Source organism: Heterodontus francisci, chromosome 17 (genome assembly GCF_036365525.1).
Source record: "Heterodontus francisci isolate sHetFra1 chromosome 17, sHetFra1.hap1, whole genome shotgun sequence".
Taxonomy (NCBI): domain Eukaryota; kingdom Metazoa; phylum Chordata; class Chondrichthyes; order Heterodontiformes; family Heterodontidae; genus Heterodontus; species Heterodontus francisci.
In genome coordinates, this window is record NC_090387.1 from 65,506,710 (window position 1) to 65,528,145 (window position 21,436).

Sequence of the window (21,436 nt, forward strand, 5' to 3'; positions counted from 1 at the left end):
TGCTAAGAATCCAACTTCCAATGTCTCCCACACACATTTGGACATACACGTCAAACATTTCAAGTGACAGCAAAGTAGGAATCCAGTCCTCAAAATTAAAGCTGGAGAGATTACTCACCCTGCATGCCGCTGATGAAGTCCAAACAGCCCTGATATTGGGCTTTCGACCTTAGTTTCACTTCAATGGTGCTGCACGAGGAGGCCACGCAGGTAAGTGATGGACATTTGGACTACAGCTAGCAACTAGAGGCCCAAAGGCAAGTGAGGGACTTGGGATGGATGGGCAGGGTGGGGGGGGGAGGAGGGGGTGTGGTGGTGGAGTGGGGACAAAATCACAACGTACAGGTAAGTGATTAAGTGATTCGCAGGTCTGGGGCAGGGGAAGGGGGGATATCTTGACAAAAGAACTACTACAAGAAAAGTCATCCAAAAAAAGGTACAAATCCAAAGTAAAACTAAGTAGGAAAAATTCCCATCCACCTTCAAGAAAACAAGCTCTCAATACCCAGCACATACCTTCCCAGCACCACCCATTTTACTTAGATTCACAAAGCAAATGGAAAAAGTCCATCTGTAAATCAGGAAATTGCACTTTCAAAAAGTATTTAACTTTCCAGGAATGGCCATTCCAAAAAATCGTCCCTGTATAATTGCTGCAAGAAACAGCATAGATCCTGCCAGCCCGTGTTCCCCTCCCCGCTCACACAAACCACCACATAATCATTGAAGCAATTTAGAAAATATACCCTCCAATCACATCCCTCGGAACAAAGTGAGAGGCCGCCAAATCTCATTGGGCCTCATCTCAACTTGCCATTTCAACTGCACAGAGCACATCACTGTACTCCAGTTTAATTATAATAATCGCCCTTTAATTAGACATCTGTCAAGAAAAAATTGTGCAATCTTGAACTTTTAATCTCTTGACTGCACTTGGATAGCATAATTTGCCACAGCAGACCTCATAAACCAAATCACAGCTCTGGAAAAGGCACAATATTCCAGTGAGCTGTCCTGTTATAGTTTGAAGCAGCCAGCTCGACAGGATACATATTCCAGAGCCACAAGGACTGAAATAAAAGTTTAGTTAGAATGAAAAGACATTTTATTCAAAGTGAATCTGCACACTTTCTCACTGCACTTTGATGGTTTGGTGATGTTTGTTTTGTAGCTGAGAATTGATGTTCTTCCTATACTATTATGGTTAATGGAGCTGTATTTTGCATTGAAATTTATTGTATATGTTTGCAGTGTCACGCAGGCCCCCACCTGCCAAGAATGAGGTACATAATTTCACCATATGGACATTTAACTTAAAATTGTTGCTGGGAAGAAAAGAGGGCCTATCACAAGGAATTGCCAGGCCCCTAGCCAGAAAGACCTTTTTTGCTTACTAGCAGACAGTGTTGGAACAAAGGAATCAGTCCCTGCTCCCACAATACACAGAAGACGTGGTCAGACCAGTTTAGTCATATGACTAACTGGTTGTTGGAGATTTTTTGAATTTGAACTTGCCAGAGAATTTGAATTCAGAAAGCTGTTTGCTCCTGGACTCAAAAGACCTCTCTCCTGTCTGCTCTCATCTCACTCTCACCAGCTTCGGAAACCATTGAACACACATCAACCCCAACAGAAAAGTCTCCTCCAGTGAACAAGGTTTAAGAAGAATACTGGGCCCCAATGAAAAGCAAGACTAACTACAGTCAAGGACTCTACAGTGAGCTCAAAGCACAGTAAAAAAAACCCTCATCAGAGATTGCCTCAAACCTCTCCACTATTTTCCTTCTGCTCTGTTCTGTCTCCATTTGCATGTACAAATCGTGTATGCATGCTAGCGTGGAGCATGGTGTGTATCTGTAGGCGTCAACCGAACTAGAGTTTAAGTTTTAATAAATTTCACTTTTCTTCTTTAAACCTAAGACCTGTTTGTGCTCATTTCTTTGCTTTATAATTGGAAAGCTGTGAACAAGGATTCACCAAGGGGGAGCGCAAAACAGTATTTAAAATTAAATCCTGTTACAGTAAGAGCAGGTGTAGGCTGAAAGAGACCCCTAGACACCTTTCTCACCCGGTCCTAACAGCAATATAAATGTCACCCTGTTAAATAGTATAAGCCTGCTCATAGACCCAACTACTATTGAACAAACTGATATTTAGCTGGCAAGAACAGAGCTAACACCCTTTTAAAAAAGTTAATATAACTTATAAAAAGTTAAATGGTAAAAGTTATGAGTTAGTGCTTCCAGCATGGAGCACTGTTCGACAGGAGGGACCAACAGACAATCGATGCATGGCACTCACTGTGGCCGATTCAAGACCCTCCCAATTTTCATGGTATTAAATTTAACAACCGAAAAACTAGGAGAGCCAGGTGAAGTGCCCTGATCTCCACACCCGATTGTTCAATCTGCCCTCCCATTGAGCTCCAGTTTGGAAGCAGTAACTTGTAAATTTATGCAGTAAAGTGCAATTTCTCAAGCTGCCAATCAAAGCCAATTTTTTTTGCATTCCTGTTTCCCCCCCCAAATTTTCTACCCTTGCCTTTTCTCCTCTGCTAAAGTTGTCGACTCTTGGAAGTACAGCTCCACAGGTTCCAGTAGCTCTCTGGTCCCCGACCAAAGTGGCCGCTTATACTTCACGTGAAAGTCTGACAGCGGCCACACCATTGACTATGGAATGACCTCACAGTCAAGCCCAATCCTGCTGTCATTTGACACACATGCAACAGAGGCCACCAGGTAGTGATCCAGACTAGCAACTCTGGCTGACCTTCTCCCCTCAAAAGGTGCCTGGGCAAAGCTTGGCTCTCTGACTGCTGCCTGGCTGAGCTCAATCAAGTCAATTCAATCCAGACCAAGGATCAAAGCTAGGACCTGCCTAGTCTCTTGTGCATTCCTGATTTCCTTCATCCGTTGCAGCCCATGCCTTCAGCTGTATAGGCCCCAAGCTCTGGAATTTCTTCTCTAAATCTGCCTGCCTTTCTACCTCCTCTCTCCTCTTTGAAGACTCTCCCTTGACAGCTCTTTGATCAAGCTTTTGATCTTCTGTTTTAATATCTTGTGTGGCTCGAAATACTGTATGATAACGGTCCTGTGAAATGCCTTGGACGTTTTATTACAAAGGTGCTAGACAAAGGCAAGTTGTTGTAGTTAATGTGCTTCAGCAACAACACTGACGAATGCATTTATCAATTTGTGCCATTTGGGACAGTTAGTCAATAAGTTTTTGATGACAGATTTGAACACAAGGTTTGTTCAGTATCAGCCAGTTTAATTAGGTGCCAGTGAGTGCTCTTTCCCCGTACAAAGAAGTATCACAGCTGCAGCTGAAACGGTGACTAATTCCAATTCTCCAGACACTCCAGTCAGACATGCACGAAATTTGGAGCCTGTGCACCATGACTGCAACAGCAGTCAAAGTAATTACACTGTCAAAATTAATCAGAAAGGAACAGAATTCCCTTTGTGGGGGAAGAGATCTGTTATCTGAGCGAGCAATTTTACTGCCAGCAGCCCATATAATTAAACAACATGGCCTAAAAAAACTATACATATATATACCCATATATCACTTGCCTCAGGTTTAAAATAACAAAGAAAAATAAAAACACTCAAGGTCATAATCAGGATAACCATTTTGATTTGACCCAGCTGTGAACACTGTACATTTATGGGCTCTTAGCAAACAGCCTCAATCACTCAGCAGCACACACAATGAGGCAGATGCAATAGTGAACCAGTCAACATTTGAAACCCAGTCGACACACAGTTGTACAGTGATTAAAAGGCATCTCAGTCCAAAAGCAAAAACATGAAAAACAAGTTTAAGACAGGCACATGGTTAAAAATAAGCAAAAATAAAATTAAAAAATGTCAATCATGCTCTGAAATTGTTGAACTCAATGTTGAGTCCAGAAGGCTGTAAAGTGCCTAATCAGAAGAAGAGGAGGTGCTGTTCCTCAAAATAGCATTGAGCTTCATTGGAACACTGTAGCAGGCCAAGGACAGATATGTGGGTGTGAGAGCGGGATGGTGAATTAAAATGGCAAGCAACTGGAAGCTTGGGGTCATGCTTGTGGATTGAGTGGATGTGTTCCATAAAGCTGTCACCCAATCTGCGTTTGGTCTCCCCAATGTAGAGGAGACCACATTGTGAGCAGCGAATACAGTATACTACATTGAAAGAAGTACAAGTAAATCACTGCTCCACCTGGAAAGAGTGTTCGGGGCCTTGGATGACGAGGAGAGCAGGAAAAAGGGCAGGTATTACACCTCCTGCGATGCATGGGAAGGGTCAAAGTGTCAGGGGTGATGGAGTGGATCAAGGTGTTGCAGAGGGAACAGTCCCTACGGAATGCTGATGGGAGGGGAGGGGAAGATGTGTTTAGTGGTGGCATTACGCTAGAGGTGGCGGAAATGGCGGAGAATGATCCTTTGGATGTTTAGGCTGGTGGGGTGGAAAGTGAGGACAAAGGGAACAGTGTCGCAGTTCTGGGAGTGAGGGGAAGGGGCAAGGGCAGAAGTGCGGGAAATGGGTCGGACATGGTCATGGGCCCGTCAACCACAGCGGGAGGGGCGGGGGGGTGGGGAATCCTCAGTTGAGGAAAAAGGAAAACATATTAGAAGTGCTGTTGTAGAAGGTTGCATCAAAGATAGAGAAACTGGGACATCTCAACACCTTGTCCCCTTACCATGTAACACCTGCCCTTTTACCTGTAATTGCTCCCATACCATGTTGAAAGCTGACAGCAAGGAAGTGTAGCTGAAGATGAGAGAAGTGAAAGACAGGTGAAGTGGCTTCCAAGAAGTTGGCAATCACTTGTCAAGTAGTGAAAACACTCTGAGAAGGGGTGCTGTGAGCAACAGCCTTTCACCTGGTCGTAGTTGGAGCTTTTCAGTTTTACTGATCAAAGGCCTCCCAGACTCAGTTTCACTGAAGAAGTACTCCTCGCTGTACACCCGCCTTGGTGACCCTGGCGAGTTGCTGACAGCTGAGGAAATAGGTTTGCTGGCTGTTAAGACAAGCAATCAACAGCTAGTGTACCTACGAAACAGGACGTCTTGTGTAGCAGAGCATCTCTCAAGAACATCATCCTCACAATTTTGGCTAACTTTGCATTCAGCATGTTGTAATTTCCAGTGGACGTGCATTATCCCTCACAAGGGCTGCACCAAACTCTACCATGGACAGCCACATGCTGGTAAATAACATTTTCCTGGTGAACCTGATGTACATCAACCTTCATTTGTAAAGTGTACTGGGACGAAATATTTTCCCTCAAGCTTTCCAGTTTCCTTGACTCTGAAAGGTACAAGAAAATAAACAAGAATTTCCTCAGTGACTTTCAGAGCTCTGTAAAGTTTGTCTGGTACAGAGAAAATTTGAGTCAGACTTTTCCGCATCCCATCTATACTAGATCCTAGAAGGATGTGGATGTCAAATTCAGGAAAACCTCTGATAATGCACAATTCCAAAAGATACATGATTGGGAGTGGAACTCAATTTGCAGGAATAGCAAATAATCTATTTATCGGTTACTTTTTTTAAAAAAGCTAGTCATTTCTCTAGAAACCCTACACTAATAGTAGGAAGTCTGTGTGCAATTCCTCTGTTCACTAAAATTGGACTTTATTTGAATACTATAATCAGCAACTGATCTCAGTAACTTGAAACGAAGGCCAAAATGCAGTACATCATCCTTCTGCTCCTCTCTTTCCCCACGCATCACGAAAGCTAACCAAAGCAAAGTATTGGCAGCAGAGGTGGGCAATAGAAGCTGCCACAGGGCACTAGTCAACACTGGCTACCAATCCTTTCCTTCTGGAGGAGATGGTGGTGTATGGTAATGTCACTGGACTAGTAAACCAGAGGCCCGGGCTAATGCCCTGGGGACAAGGGTTCAAATCCCACCATGGCAGCTGGTGGATTTAAATTCAGTTAATTAATTTTTTTAATATATCTGGAATTGAAAGCTAGTCTCAGTAATGGTGTCATGAAACTATTATCGATTGTCATAAAAATCCATCTGGGTCATTAATGTCCTTTAGGGGAGGAAATCTACCGCCCTTACCTGGTCTACATGTGACTCAAGACCCACAGCAATGTGGCTGATTCTTAACTGCCCTCTGAAATGGCCTAGCAAGCCACTCAGTTGTCTAGGGCAATTAGGGATGGGCAACAAATGCTGGCCTTGCCAGCATCACCCACATCCCATAAAAAAAAATAAAAAAAATTGTGAGGGACAGATGCCATCAGTCAGAAGTTCGCAGTGCTATTTCTAGCATTGCGAGCTTCAGCATTTAATAAGGCTTCTGCTAAATGATTCTTCGGGGGTAAAAAAATGATTCAGAATTATTCAAATGCTGCTTCCAGACCTTGTATATCAACTGGAACAGAAATATCAACTTGAAATTTAATGACCTGTTTGGAAGTATTTAAAGGTTACTGCACTGTAAGGAGTACAGAACAGCACCTGTGCCCTTTGTTATATTGGATTTTCAGATGATGGTTTGGCAGCATATGGTACCAGAGCCCGTTAGCCATCTGTCAGGACTGAGGTTTATGATTAAGCCACAGAAAGACCGCTGAGTCTGGGAAAAATAAGATACTTTCTTCCTGACACTCATAATTGCAGGTTTTAATTGAAATATTTCTCTATCAACATATATGTCGGCTAGGAATCACTAAATATAGTTTCCATACCTTCACAATGGATAAACTATTAGCTCAATCAGGACATGAGGAATTCTATTATTTACAACCATGCAGCCATTTGCAACTGACAACAGCAGCAACCACCTGAACAGTCCTTCTCTGTCCCCATAATCCTTTATGCGCTGAATTGTAACTCTAGAATTAACAGCTACTGGCTTTAGGTTGAGGAGGGTGTTAGAGGGTCTAGGCTCAAAAGAGTTAAATGACCCAATGATTTTGCTGGAACTGCTGTTATGCAAAATACACTTTTAGACTCTCAGGCTGACTCATGGTCACGCACTTTTTGTTACTGCTAGAAAGAAGAGAAGAACAGTTTCAGATTTGAAGGTGTCTACATCGTTATCTCTTATCTCTCTGATGGTGAACATGCATTACTGCATTTTTGTTATGTCTTGCAGACCCCCACCATATGAACATTGATTTTAAACTGTTGCTGGAGTGAAGAAATAACTTGTTTGAAGATCACCAGACACTGGGCTGGAAGGACATTTGCATACTAAGAGACTTTGCTTGTGGAAACAAAGGACTATTCCCTGCTCCAATTAACCCAAATGGATTTTGATCACCAGACATTGAAGGTGTAAGGAAGTGCATTCCAGAGACTGCTAAGGTAATACAATCCATAAACCTCGCAGGAGAGACTGTTCCAAATATGGAGCTAGTCACATGACTAACCTGCTGGGCAACCTGGGGATTTTTGAATTGTGCCATACAGAAAGGAACTGAAGGCACTGTGCAACTGAAGCTGGAACAAGGAAGCTGCTCTCTCTTTCTCCCAAAGCCACCGGTCCTTGGGAAGACATGTGAACCTCAAGAGACAAAAGACTCCTACATTGAAACAATTTGAAGCCTGAACTGGGCCCCAACGAATTGCAAGACTTACCAGCAACCAAAGGCTCCACATTGAACTTAAAGGGCTGTAACCACCAGATATTGCCTCAAAGGTTTCCTCTTTATTCCTTCCTTCTCCTTTTTCTGTCTCTATCTGCGTGTGTTTATCGTGTATGCATGCTAGCGTGGTCACGTCACATATTCATAGTTATTAACCAGATTAGAGCTTAAGATTAATAAACTTCCACCTTTCTTGTTTAAATCTAAGGAAACCTGTCTAATTTCTTTGCCTTACAATTGGAGCAGGATTCACTGAGGGGGAGCTAAAAACATAGTGTTTTAAAATTAAACCCTGTTACGGTCAAACCAGGCAAAGGCTGAGAGGGAACCCCTAGCCCCCTTCTCACCTGGTAGTAACAGAAATTTGGGGGCTAGCATCCTGGATTTGACCCAATTTCTTGTTTGCCTGCAGAAGTTGGGAACCCAAATTGACCCCAAACAAAAGAGAAAAGATTTCAATACAGGTTTTCTTGTGGTTGTGTGTGCTAGAATGCTAACATGTCTGCGACTGAAGCTAGTAGCTTCCCAAGCCCGGGTGAAGTAACTTGGCATGAGTTAAAAGAACAGCCTATGGAAAAGTAGAGGAAACTGGCTGAGCAGTGTGGGATTACTGTACGTGGCAAGGCTAGGAAGTCTGAACTCCCAAGACTAGTGACCAACCTCTTTTCCCTTGAATCTGAAGAAGCAGAAGCAGGGTTAGAAGTAGGCCCAGACAGGGTATTGCTAGCAAAGCTACAATTGGAACAGAGGAAACTTGAATTAGATGAGAAAGAAAGAGACAGGAGAAAGAAAGAGAGAGACAGGAGAAGGAGAAAGAGAAACAGGAGAGAGAGAAAGAAAGAGCCTTCCAGAAGGAACGTGAAGAACAAGAAAAAGAGAGAGGAAGCAAGAGAGGAGAAAGTGAAAGATCCTTCCAGAGAGAATGCAAAGAGAGAGTGCTGAGACGACTTGAGTTAACTAGGGGGTGACAGAGTAACCCCAGTGAAAACATGGCCGATATGGAGCAGCGTAATTCAGGGTTGGGTACAGAATTGTTAAAACTCTCCCAACTGATCCCAAAATTCAATGAGGGAGATGTGGAAGCGTTTTTTTGTGTCTTTTAAAAAACTGGCACGGCAGTTAAAGTGGTCGACTGAGACTTGGACACTTCTGTTGCAAAGTAAGCTAATAGGGAAAGCCCATGAGGTTTATTCCCTGTTGGCTGATGAGAGTTCATCAAATAATGAACTGACAAAAAATAATATCCTCAGGGCATGTGAGTTAGTACTTGAACCCTCCAGAAGCAAGCTGATCAAACTTACCCAGAGTTTGAGAGAAATAAGCAGCTGGCTTTTGACCAGTGGCTGAGGGCTCTTAAAGTACAGCTCAGCTATGAAAATCTCAGAGAAGTAATTTTGTTAGAGTAATTTAAAAACTCTCTCCCGCTCCTCCATGAAGACACATGTAGAGAAACAAAAGGCTCATAAAGCCCAGCAGGCAGCAGGCCTGGCCGATGAGTTTGCTCTCATTTATGTGAGTTCCCCAGGGGAAAACCTTTCCTAATCACCCCCACAAATCCAAAATGGACAGGGGGTGGGAAGATGATAGGAGCCCAAGCAGTCCTGGGAGGGGAAGGAAAGCAGGAGACACAGGGGGCTCTCCTCTAGCCAAAAAGGGTGCTGTGAGTAGGAGTGAGACTAGGAGACCTGTGTGCTTCCATTGAAATAAAGCAGGGCATTTAAAAACTGACTGCTGGAAACCAAAGGGAAAACTGGCAGGGTTAATCAGGGCATACCTGCTCAGTGAAGAAGCGACCCTGATGAAAAGCACAGCAAAACAAGCTGTGGCTTTAACTGCAGTAACAGTGAGACCCAGGAAGCTTAATGCTGCAAGTGCTGGAAAATTTAATAGGATTCCTGAAGGTTATCAGGGTTTTGTGTCTGAAAGGAGAGTAACCTCATACCCCTCGAGTGGGGCAAGCAAGCCCACAGTAATCCTCAGGGACACAGAGGCCACTAGATCCCTTTTACTGGGAAAGGGCCTGACCTTTCCCCCGGAAAGTGCAGTTAACTCCAGAATGATGGTGAATGGTACTGGAGGCAGTCTATGCCTGTACCTTTACACCAGGTGCACTTGGAATGCGACAAAGTTTCGGGACTAGTGACGGTAGGGACTGTCTCTAGTTTTCCTGTGGCGGATTTAACCTGCTCATAGGTAATGATCTGGCAGGGATGAAGGTGGTAGCTTCCCCAGTAGTGAAAGAAAGACCGCAGGACGTCAGAGAAACAGGGCAGTGGCAGGAGACGGTCCCCTGCAGTTTCCCTGAATGTGTAATGAGTGAGGCCATGATCAAACCAGCTCCCCAGAGGAGACTGAATTGGCACTGCAGGCAGATGATCATGAGGTTTGTCTGTCCGAGATTTTCTTTGGAAAGTTAGAAGACTCAGGGAATGAGTTAAATGGATCATCCCTAGCTGAGGCTCAGCGAGCTGACCCAGTAAGGGAGAGTTAGCACAGGCTGCCCAATCTGAAATTGAAGTAGAGGGAGTACCTGATTGCTACTATTTAAAGGAGGTACTGATGAGGAAATGGAGTTCTCCTCACAGACCTGAGAGCAAGGAATGGACAGTGGTTCACCAGTTAATGGTGCCACAGAGGTACTGTAGAGAAATAATAAGAATGATCCATGAGATTGCAGTGGCTGTACATGTTGGTATATGAAAAACCAAAGCCCGCATAAGACAGCAGTTTGACTGGCCAAAACTCCACAAAGATGTGGTGGAAGACTGTAGCAGTTGCCACATGTGCCAGGTTGAGTAGAAACCCCAACCTACAGTAAATTCTGCACCCCTAAGTCCGGTATCGGTGTTTGGAGGACCCTCTAGCAGAGGGCTGGTGAACTACAAGGGACCCCTGCCAAGAACAAAAGGCAAGAGGCAGGCACATGGCTGGCAACACGTTAGAAAGGAACAGGGAAAAAGGGACAAAGAGGGCAGGTTAAAGGAAGTTTGGGAAGAATCCCGGATGAAAACCCCTACTGTCCAGTCAGCCAACCCCGAAATGTTTGAAAAATTAGACCCCACATCCTCCTATGTAAATGCAGACACTAGAAGCGCCCCACCAGAGTTGCTAACAACATTTACAGGCAGAGACAAAGAAAGTCCTCAAGAGGACAGAGAAATCGTGAGGGTGATGCCTCACCTAGTCAAAGTGCCGCAGGGGAGTGCAGTACAATCCGGACAAATACCTGCAAGCAGAAATGTCCCAGAGGACAAAGGGATTAGCAAAGAATTCCCCCACCCCCCACACTCAGGATAAAAGGGAACCAGCCATCCCCTGAGGTGAAAAGCCCTTGCATGACTCATCAAAGCACTGAAAAAAAAAGAGTTCAGAGTGGAACCACCCACCGCCGCCCCCCCTGAGCAGAACTCCAACCTAGGGCTAATTAAATAAAAACAAGAAATGCTGGAACCACTCAGCAGGTCTGGCAGCATCTGTGGAAAGAGAAGCAGAGTTAACGATTCGGGTCAGTTATTTTAGGGCTAATTAAACCTAGCCCTCCCCTTACAGACCTCAACAAGAACAAAGACCTTAGGGAATCATAGAAATGTGCAAACTGGAAAAAAACACCAAAAACCACATGTTTATTGGGATGCCAGAAAGGGCCATTGAAAGCAGTACTGCTACCAAAAAAAGACAGGCTCTTACAATTGTTAGGTTCTGAATGAATGAGAGAGATTATTATGTGTTTTCCTGTCTTTATCTTCTCTCTCATCCCTTTTAATGAAATGCTCTTTTAAAAAAAAATCGCATTTCATTCCGCTGGGCGTAGAGGTGTCATGCAGACCCATACCTGCCAAGAATGAGGCATATTAATTTTGTCATATGAACATTGTTCCGAAGAAGGGTCACTGACCCGAAACGTTAACTCTGCTTCTCTTTCCACAGATGTTGCCAGACCTGCTGAGTGGTTACAGCATTTCTTGTTTTTATTTCAGATTTCCAGCATCCGCAGTATTTTGCTTTGATTTTAAACTGTTGCTGGAGTGAAGAAATGACTTGTTTGAAGATCACCAGACACTGGGCTGGAAGGACATTTGTATACTGAAAGATTTTGCTTGCGGAGACAAAGGACTATTCCCTGCTCCAATTAACCCAAATGGATTTTGATTACCAGACATTGAAGGTGTAAGGAAGTGCATTCCAGAGACTAAGGTAATATAATCCACAAACCTCGCAGGAGAGACTGTTCCAAATAAGGAGCTAGTCACATGTCTAACCTGCTGGGCAAACTGGGTTTTTTCTGCCACACAGAAAGGAACTGAAGGCAGTGTGCAACTGAAGCTGTAACAAGGAAGCTGCTCTCTCTTTCTCGCTTTCTCCCAAAGCCACCGGTCCTAGGGAAGACATGTGAACCTCAAGAGACAAAAGACTCCTACATCGAAACAATTTGAAGCCTGAACTGGGCCCCAACGAATTGCAAGACTTACCAGCAACCGAAGGCTCCACATTGAACTTAAAGGGCTGTAACCACCAGATATTGCCTCAAAGGTTTCCTCTTTATTCCTTCCTTCTCCTTTTTCTGTCTCTATCTGCGTGTGTGTTTATCGTGTATGCATGCTAGCGTGGTCACGTCGCATATTCATAGTTATTAACCAGATTAGAGTTTAAGATTAATAAACTTCCACCTTTCTTGTTCAAATCTAAGGAAACCTGTCTAATTTCTTTGCCTTACAATAGGAGCAGTGAACGAGGATTCACTGAGGGGGAGCTAAAAACACAGTGTTTTAAAATTAAACCCTGTTACGGTCAAACCAGGCAAGGGCTGAGAGGGAACCCTTAGTCCCCTTCTCACCTGGGTCATAACACAAGCTACTCGATAAATTAAGGCTGTGCACATAACAGGCTGTCATGTAGATTCTCTTCGATTTGTAGAAACAGTTAGCATTGATTAAGATCAGCACTATGAGTGTTATGACCAGAAGGAATCCAATAATTAATCCATCAGACAAAATACTTCCTTTTGTTACATTTCTATACCTATTTTTTTTTCATATAATATTGTTACATTCCTCTTATTATTATCCGAAATACTAATTTAATTCTTACATGTGCGATCCTATGCTATATTAAAGGGATTGTTCGTAAAAAAATCAACTCTATTTGAAAACTACAGATTTTTTTAATATTTCACTCGCTTCCACACCTGAAATGAATAAACATGACAGATCCTAAGTAATTCTAGCTTTCAGATTAAAAAAGAACATACTAGCTGTAAATTAGTTACAGGTGGAATTGCTAACCTTGCTCCACAGAAACAACTCCAAGTCAAGTATAAATCATCACTGTTCAGCACATCGGAGCTATTCATTTCTTTGTAAGCATTGTAAACACTGATTGCTTATAGAAATAAAAGACTCTAGGCAGTGGTTAGAGAAAGTATATTTCTACGAATCTGCAACCTGAAATGCAATTTCTATATGTTTCTTAATAAAATCTTAAAGGTTCCATTTGCTTGTTTTATATATTATTGTTTTCTGCTTCTCAACATCATGCATCTCACTCGATAGCACTATTGTTACCTTTGCACGCTGATGCTTTGGGACACAAAGATGCTGTGCAATGGCTTGTTTCTTCAGATCAAACACTATTGAATGAATCTCCAAGCACTGATGCAGGAACAGCAAAGGTTCAGCATTCTTACATTATACTAAAACAGCTTCTGAGCACTGGATTTTAATACAGCCTGCAGATGACCTGGTCATCATTAGAAAAACATCACAAATGTCAAGCAACACTGGAATTTGAAACTGTATCTCCAACTGCAGATCCAGCACTTAAGCAGGTATACTGTCACCTTAAAGAAATTTATATCAATGAGTCACCATTGTCATAGATTCAGTGTCATTTATGGCACAGAAGGAGGCTATTCGGCCCATCGAGTCCATGTCAGCTCTCCACGGCACTATCCAGTCAGTCCCACTCCACCGTTCAAACCTGAAGCCCTGCAAGTCTATTCCAAAATCCTTTTGGAGTAATTGATTGTCTCACTTCCACAACCCTTGTGCACAGCACGTTCCAGGTCATTACCACCACCCACTGCCTAAAAAGGTTCTTCTTCCTATTCCCCTTGCACCTCTTGCCCAAAACCTTCAATCTGCGTCCCCTAGTCCTTGTACTGTTAGTTAATGGGAACAGTTTATCCTTGCCTAACTTATCAAAGCCTGTCATAATTTTGTACACCTCTATTAAATCTTCCCTCAATCTCCTTTGTTCTATGGAGAACAACCCCAGTTTTTCCAACCTAATCTTGTAACTAAAATCCTCCATCCCTGGAAACATTCTGGTGAATCTCCTCTCCACCCTCTCAAGGACCCTCACTCCTTTCCTAAAGTGTGGTGACCAGAACAGGATGCAATACTCCAGTTGGGGCCTAACCAGAGCTTTATAAAAGGTTCAGCATAACCTCCCTGTTTTTCTAATTATGTTTTTTGCAATTTACATTGCAACACAATTTATTTGGAGCTGCCAGCTAGCTTGCAGGGCACCACATGTGACATGAAACTTTTACTTAATGTCCTCAGCGGGTAGATTAATTCAGACAAAAGTTATATGTTATTTATCTCAATTAGAGCTTTCACGCTGTTTTTCTGGGAATGTGCCAGAAATGTTTAACATGCTGTTACCATACCGATAGAGATACTTGCACAGCTAGTTGCCAGCTCTGAAGAGGAAATACCTGAGGGACTAGAAATATTAACAATCCTTCCTTTTGCTCGACGAATCAAAGGTAAAAATATTTTAGTAACTTCGACTGCTCCAAGGAAGTTGACTTCCATGCATCGTTTATAAGCTTCAGTTGGGATGATTTCTGCATCACCAATGTGGACCATGATGCCAGCATTATTAACTAAAGCAAAGAGTCCTACAGAAAGAGAAAAAAATTAGCTTTTGAAATTTTTTTTCACAGATATCATTGTTCCTTCCTGGAATAGAAAATGGCTTTATAAAGTAACACCAAATCATAGCATTTAAAATAATCTCGTTGAAGTTACTAGATCCTTTAACAACATTTTATTTTAAAAAAGGTTCTTTCAAGCTTTCAGCATATTATTTGGTAAGTAGTTCCCAAATTGATCATTTCAAATCCATCCGATGTGAACTGGGCTTCACAGTAAGAGTGATAGTTTTACCATGAACCTTGTCAGCAGAAAACATTTATGTTGTTTAAGGCAGAAAGAGGTCTCATTTGTCATCCTGTACCATAAAAAGAGGTAACTACCTGGAGTATTTCAGTTCCTCACTAATCAACGTAGTTGAGGCCAGATTATGAGCAGTCAATATTGATAAATGATGAAGCGGCAAGATAACTGGTCCATAAATGGCTTGTGTTTTATTGCAAACAGCTTTCCAATAAATTCTTACTCTCTCCCCTATTTTATGTGGCATTATATTTCATTGTTATCAAATTTGTCTTGATTTGTATCTCAGTATCAGATTTGATGCAGCATTTAAACTTAACACGGTATTAGAAAAGGAAAGCCCTGGTTACTTGCCAATGTTAAGTAGCTGAGAATAAAATCAATAAAACTCTTTTGATATGACAGAAGCAAGAGTTGAATGTGTGCATCAATATCATAGAATGGTTACAGCACAGAAAGAGGCCACTCAGCCCGTTGTGTCCATGCCAGCTTTCTGCAATGTGCAACTCAGCTAGTCCCACTCCCCTGCCCTTTCCCTGTAGTCCTGCAAATTATTGTTCTTCAGGTGCTTATCTGAGTCCCTTTTGAAAGCCACGATTGAATCTGTCTCCACCACACTCTCAGGCAATGCATTCCAGTTCCTAACCACTCGCTGCATAAAAAAGTTTTTCCTCATGTCGCGTTGGCTATTTTGCAATTTACCTTATATCAGTGTCCTCTGGTTCTTGACCGTTCCATAATGGAAACAGTTTCTCTCTACATACTCTGTCTACAACCCTCATGACTTTGAACCTCTGTCACAGATCTCCTCTTAACCTTCCCTTCTCCAAGGAGAACAACCCCAGCTTCTCCAATCTGTCCACGTAACTGAAGTCCGTCATCCCTGGAACCATTCTCAAATATTTTCTGCACCCTCTCTAATGCCTTCACATCTTTCCTCAAGTGTGGTGCCCAGAATTGGACACAATACTCCAGCTGTCCCTGTTTTTGTCCTCTATGCCTCTATTTATAAAGCCAAAGACCCTGTATGCCTTTTTAACCACTTTCTCTGCCTGTCCTGCCACCTTCTACGATTTGTGCACATATACATCCAGGTCTCTCTTTTCCTGCATCCCCTTTAGAATTGCACCCTTTCCTTTATATTGCGTCTCCTTGTTCTTCCTACCAAAACATACCACTTCACACTTCTTTGCATTAAATTTCATCCGCCACTTGTCCACCCATTCCACCAGCCTATCTATGTCCTCTTGAAGTCTGTCACTGTCCTCCTCACAGTTCACAACACCAAGTTTTGTGTAATCTGCAAATTTTAAAATTGCGTCCTGTACACCCAAGTCTAGGTCTTTGATATATATCACAAAAAGCATTGGTCCTAGTACCGATCCCTAGGGAACCCCACTATATACCTTCCTCCTGTCCAAAAAACAACCGTTCACCACTACTCTGTTTCCTGTCACTCAGCCAACTCAGTATCCATGCTGTCCCACCCCTTTTATTCCATCATCTTCAGCGTTGCTGGCAAGCCTATCACATGGCACTTTATCAAATGCCTTTTGGAAGTCCATGTACACTACATCAAACGCATTACCCTCATCAACCCTCTCTGTTACCTAAAAAAAAAACTCAATCAAGTTAGTTAAAACACAATTTGCCTTTAACAAATCTTTGCCAACTTTCCTTAATTAATCCACACTTATCTAAGTGACTGTTAATTTTGTCCCAGATTATCGTTTCTAAAAGTTTTCCCACCACTGAAGTTAAACTGACTGGCCAAAAGTTGCTTGGTTTATCCTTACACCCTTTTTTGAACAAGGGTGTAACATTTGCAAATCTCCAGTCGTCTGGCACCACCCCTGTATCTAAGGCGGATTGGAAGTATATAACCTGGGCCTCTGCAATTTCCTCCCTCACTTCCCTCAGTATCCTCAGATGCAACCCATCTGGTCCTGGTGACTTATCAACTTTAAGCACAGCCAGCCTTTCTAATACCTCCTCTACCAAATTTTAGCCCATCCAGTGTCTCAACTACTTCCTCTTTCACTATGACTTTGGCAACATTTTCTTCCTTGGTAAAGACTGATGTAAAGTATTCATTTAGTACCTCAGCCATGCACTCTTCCTCCATGTGTTAATTCCCTTTTTGGTCCCTAATTGGCCTCACCCTCCTCTTACTCCCCCTTTACTATTTATATGCCTAAAATAGACTTTTGGATTCCCTGTTATGTTAGCTGCCAGTCTCTTCTCATACTCTCTCTTTGCCTATCTTAGTTCCTTTCTCACTTCCCCTCTGAACTTTCTATATTCAACCTGATTTTAATTTGTATTATCAATTTTTTTCTGCTTTATCTTACTCTCATTCATCATCCAGAGAGCACTGGCTTTGCTTAATCTACCTTTCCTCTTGTGGGAATGTACTACAACTGTACTATAATGGACATAGTTTTATATGAGTTAACTTGGTGAATATAATTTTAAAATGACAAATGTTTATCAATAAACTAATATTCTATGGTTAGTAATTATCATTTGCTCCAGTGATTTCTTAAAACCAATTTAAATCTTTTTACACTAGATTTCTTCAGCCATGAATTTCTCTACTGCAGTCAACTGCAGATGAGAGTTGGAAAAAATAAATGGAAAGACAAGTGAGGGAATGAAAAGATCAGAGAAAATAAATAGCAGCCAAAGAGGGAAAAAAATAACAGAATAGCAGCAAGCTGGAACAAGAGAGAAGTGAACAAAGGAATTAGTTACAAATACTTCAAACTCAATTAAAATGAAATTCACGTCTGCATGCAAGAACACATGAAGAGCCTAGAAATGGTACAACAACTACAACTTATATAGCACCTTTAATGTAATAAAACGTCCCAAGGCACTGCACAGGAACATTACAAAACAAAATAGACACAAAGCTACATAAGGAGATATTAAGTCAGATGACCAAAAGCTTAGTCAAAGAGGTAGGTTTTAAGGAGTGTCTTAAAGGAAAAGAAAGAGGTACAGAGGTAGGGAAGAGTATGGAGGGAATTCCAGAGCTTAGCGCCTAGGAAACTGAGGTGCGGCCACAAATGGAAGAGTGATTAAAAGCAGGGATGCTCAAGAGGCCAGAAATAGAGGAGCGCCGATATCCTGTGGCGCAGGGGGAGGTTTTAGAGGCAGGGAGGGGCTAGGCCATGGAAGGATTTGAAAACAAGGTTGAGAGTTTTAAAATCAAGACTTTGCTTGTCCGGGAGCTGTTGGGCTGAATTTTATGTTGGGCGGACAGGAGCTGGCCACCGACATAAAAGTCGGTGGCGAACCCATTTCCGCCTTGCCTGGGGAGTCGCCCCGCATTTTACGGTTCCCCAGGCTTTAACTGTTCCGAGGTGGGACTGCAACCCAGCCGACTGCTGAGACTGCAACCCAGCCGACCACAGAGGAAGACATGGAGCCGGGATTTAAGGTGTGTTTTGGTTGCCTCACTGGGGGTAATTGGTCGGGCCCTGGCAATGCAAGGGTGCCCGTTTGGGGGGGAAAGAGGCGCATTGGGTCCTGGGGATGGATGGGGAAGCCGGGGCGGCCCTTCATTGGGCACCCGGGCCCGATTATCAGTACCCACCCCCGGGGCGCTGAGAAGCCGCCTGCTTTTCCCAGGCGGCTTTTCCCGGCTCCAGGACGCCCACTTGCCACTGTGTGGAGGTGGGCAAAGGACTTTAAGTGGCTGTTAAGTGGCAACTTAAGGGCCTTGATTGGCCTGGGGCGGGCGGCCCATTTTTTGCCCCCCTCCCACCCTAGGTAAAGTTGGGGGGGGGGGCAGAGGCGGGAACGGGTCGGGAAAGCCTCCCGGGACAAAGTTGGGCGATGTTACAGAGGTGGAAATAGGTGGTCTTAGTGATGGGACAAATGTGGTCAGAAGCTCATCTTGGGGTCAAATATGACACCAAAGTTGTGAAAAAACTGGTTTAATCTCAAACTGTTGACAGGGAGAGGGATGGAGTGGGTAGCCAGGGAACAGAGTTTGGAGCGGGGACCAAAAATAGTGGCTTTCGTACAATGGTACTTCTGTATCTATGATTTTTCTTGGGTGGTCTTCATGCAGAGGTGCATGGAGGAAATAAAATAGATGTAATGTTATAGAACCATTTATAGAATGGGACCCTGCCCCTTTTAGTAACTAAGACTAAAAAGAACCACTTGTTGCTAAAGCCTCCAGCCAAATGTGGTCTGTGGAGTCTGTCATCATTAAAGATGTTGTGGAAATGGCATCACAGTTTAGGTTGAAGTGGTTTTATTTTCATAGTTGCTGAGAAAGTGCAATACCATTTCAAGAACATTTCTGTACAAACCAAAAGCCAAAACCCAAATCACATTCAGCTGGAGGGATAATGTCCCAAGGTGTTTAGATTTATTATAGGTGACCCATTTGCTTGGGTGTACCTTTTGTTGGACCTACCTTCAAATCTTACACAACTCCAGAATGACCCTGCCAAACAGCTGGCTCTGGAGGTTGCCTGTCAGAAAAATATTAATAATTTGTGCATTGTGAAACTACCCTCCAAGGTCATATAATTATGTTGGTAACTTGACAATAAGGCCCAGTCCTATCAAAATCACCCAACACAAATTTTATTAAGAAACTAGAATATCAACCACAAATTAACTGTGATCCTTGGAAGTTCACTCTTCTCTGAACTCAGCAGCAGTAATTTCATCAAAGTAAATGTAGCACACGCCTTCACATTCCCACAGGAGTGCTTGCTGCCATGTTATTTGACTTCAATGATATGTTTGAGTAGGCTTGTATGTCTGCAGATTTTCTCACATTCAGGAAACATCATCATAGTGGTTTATAAACATGGTTCTCAAAATGTAATCTAGGTTTCCTGAACATTTTTAGAATGGTGCTAAATGGTAATGGCTATTAGCCTAAAGCAAGCATAGAGCTTTAAAAATATCGCCTTATTATACAAAAACAGTAAACTCAGGAGCTTCCAGTCGCATTTGCTTCTCCTTAAGCTGCAAATGAAACAGTGAGGGGCAGTGTTTTCTAAAAAATGAACTCATAGCACAATTCACCTGAGAAAAGTGTGTTTTACACAAGCTTTCAGGCAATTCTTAAAATTCCCAAGGAGGCTTAAACATCTTTTACAGGTCAGGGCATAAAAGTGGAACATCTAATGCGCTTTATTTATAATATTATGTCCCTTTGTATGCACAAGGCTAATTTACAGTCAAGAGGTAGACTGGAACAAGAACCTGGTGACTGGCTTGGTTTAACTCCAGTGAATCCGAACAAACTGTAAAATGTTTTATACAGCACCTTTAATGTAAGAAAACATCTCAAGGCACTTCACAGGAGCATTAAAAAGCAAAATTTGACACTGAGCCACATAAGGAGATATTAGGACAGATACCAAAAGCTTGGTCAAAGAGGCAGGTTATAAAAAGTGATAAAGGAAGAAAGGGGAGGTGGTGAAGTTTAGGGAGGGAATTCCAGAGCTTATGATCTAGACAGTTGAATGCTGTCCAACGGTGGAGTGATTAAAATTAGGGGTGCTCAAGAGGCTAGAATTGGAGGAGCGCAAATCTTGGATGGTTGTGGGGCTGGAGGAGATTCTTGAGATGGGGAGAGAAACAAAAAGGTACACAATGAAAGGGAGGGGGGAAAAGCACATTTTTTTTCACGTAAAAATATTATTTACTAATTCTTTCAGAGATCCAGTGGTTAATTCCGGCTCACATACAAAATTATCACATGGTTTTGCTCATAAGCTGTATAACATTGTACAAGTCCCTGGCTTTAGCCAATTAGCACACTCTGGAGGCTGCATTGTTAAGATGTCCTAGAAACTCAGCAGGACTAATTCGTGAAGGTTCTTTCATTATAGCATCAACTACTGGACTCTCAAGTTGTCTTTTCCTGGTTTTGTTCCTTCCAGCAGTGAAATGGTGTTCAAAAAATAACAACTATCCCTGTGATATTGTACAGTTACAGGGAAATCTAAATGATGATCATTTATGAGATGGTGTCTGGAATATTATCTATTTTACAATTTATGTATTTTGCAATTAATGATGATGATACATGGTTTCTTATGCATTTTAACATTACCTGCTGTGAAATCAGTAAATTTCTCAAAGGCTGTCATTGGCAATAATCACTAGTTGTCCTTCAGAGCTGTAGCTTCAGGTACCCGTGATCAGTCCGGCATTATGAATTTTGGAAACAGCTTTATCACTGTGAACTGAAAATGTTACCGTCAAGCTGACTGGAGCATCCTATACATACTCACCCTGGTTATCCAGGTGCTTTGCAACTTCTTTCTGGGCTTCTTGGATCATTGCACAATTTGTAACGTCCATTTCAATAACTATGAGTCGATCAGAATGGATTGACTTGAGTTCTTGCGCGCCATCTCCTCTTTCATGGAGCACCATTGCAAACACATGGAAACCAAGAGAATGTAGATGCTTGGCCAAAGTGTAACCGAAGCCTGAGTCACAACCTAAATAAAATAGAAAAACACAGTTTTTGCAAAAGAGCTGTAACTAAAGAAAGGCATGTCCATCTTGTTCGTCTCATGATCCAATACCTGCTATTTTCTTCAAATGAAAAAATATTTTAATGCTATTTGTTCTTTCTTGGTTTAACAGATTTCTATTGTCTA

General features: G+C 42.5%; 1 protein-coding gene across 1 annotated transcript in view; it reads right to left on the reverse strand.

Annotated features, from left to right (window-relative positions):
- The window catches only part of LOC137378989 (11-beta-hydroxysteroid dehydrogenase type 2-like), a 65,303-nt gene that overhangs the window by 36,871 nt on the left and 6,996 nt on the right, over window positions 1-21,436 (reverse strand). Inside the window, exons 2-3 of the mRNA XM_068049551.1 lie at window positions 21,062-21,274; window positions 14,324-14,509 (exon numbers count right to left, since the gene is read on the reverse strand). Coding sequence (XP_067905652.1) covers window positions 14,324-14,509; window positions 21,062-21,274 — 399 coding nt within the window. The remainder of the gene's footprint in view (window positions 1-14,323; window positions 14,510-21,061; window positions 21,275-21,436) is intronic.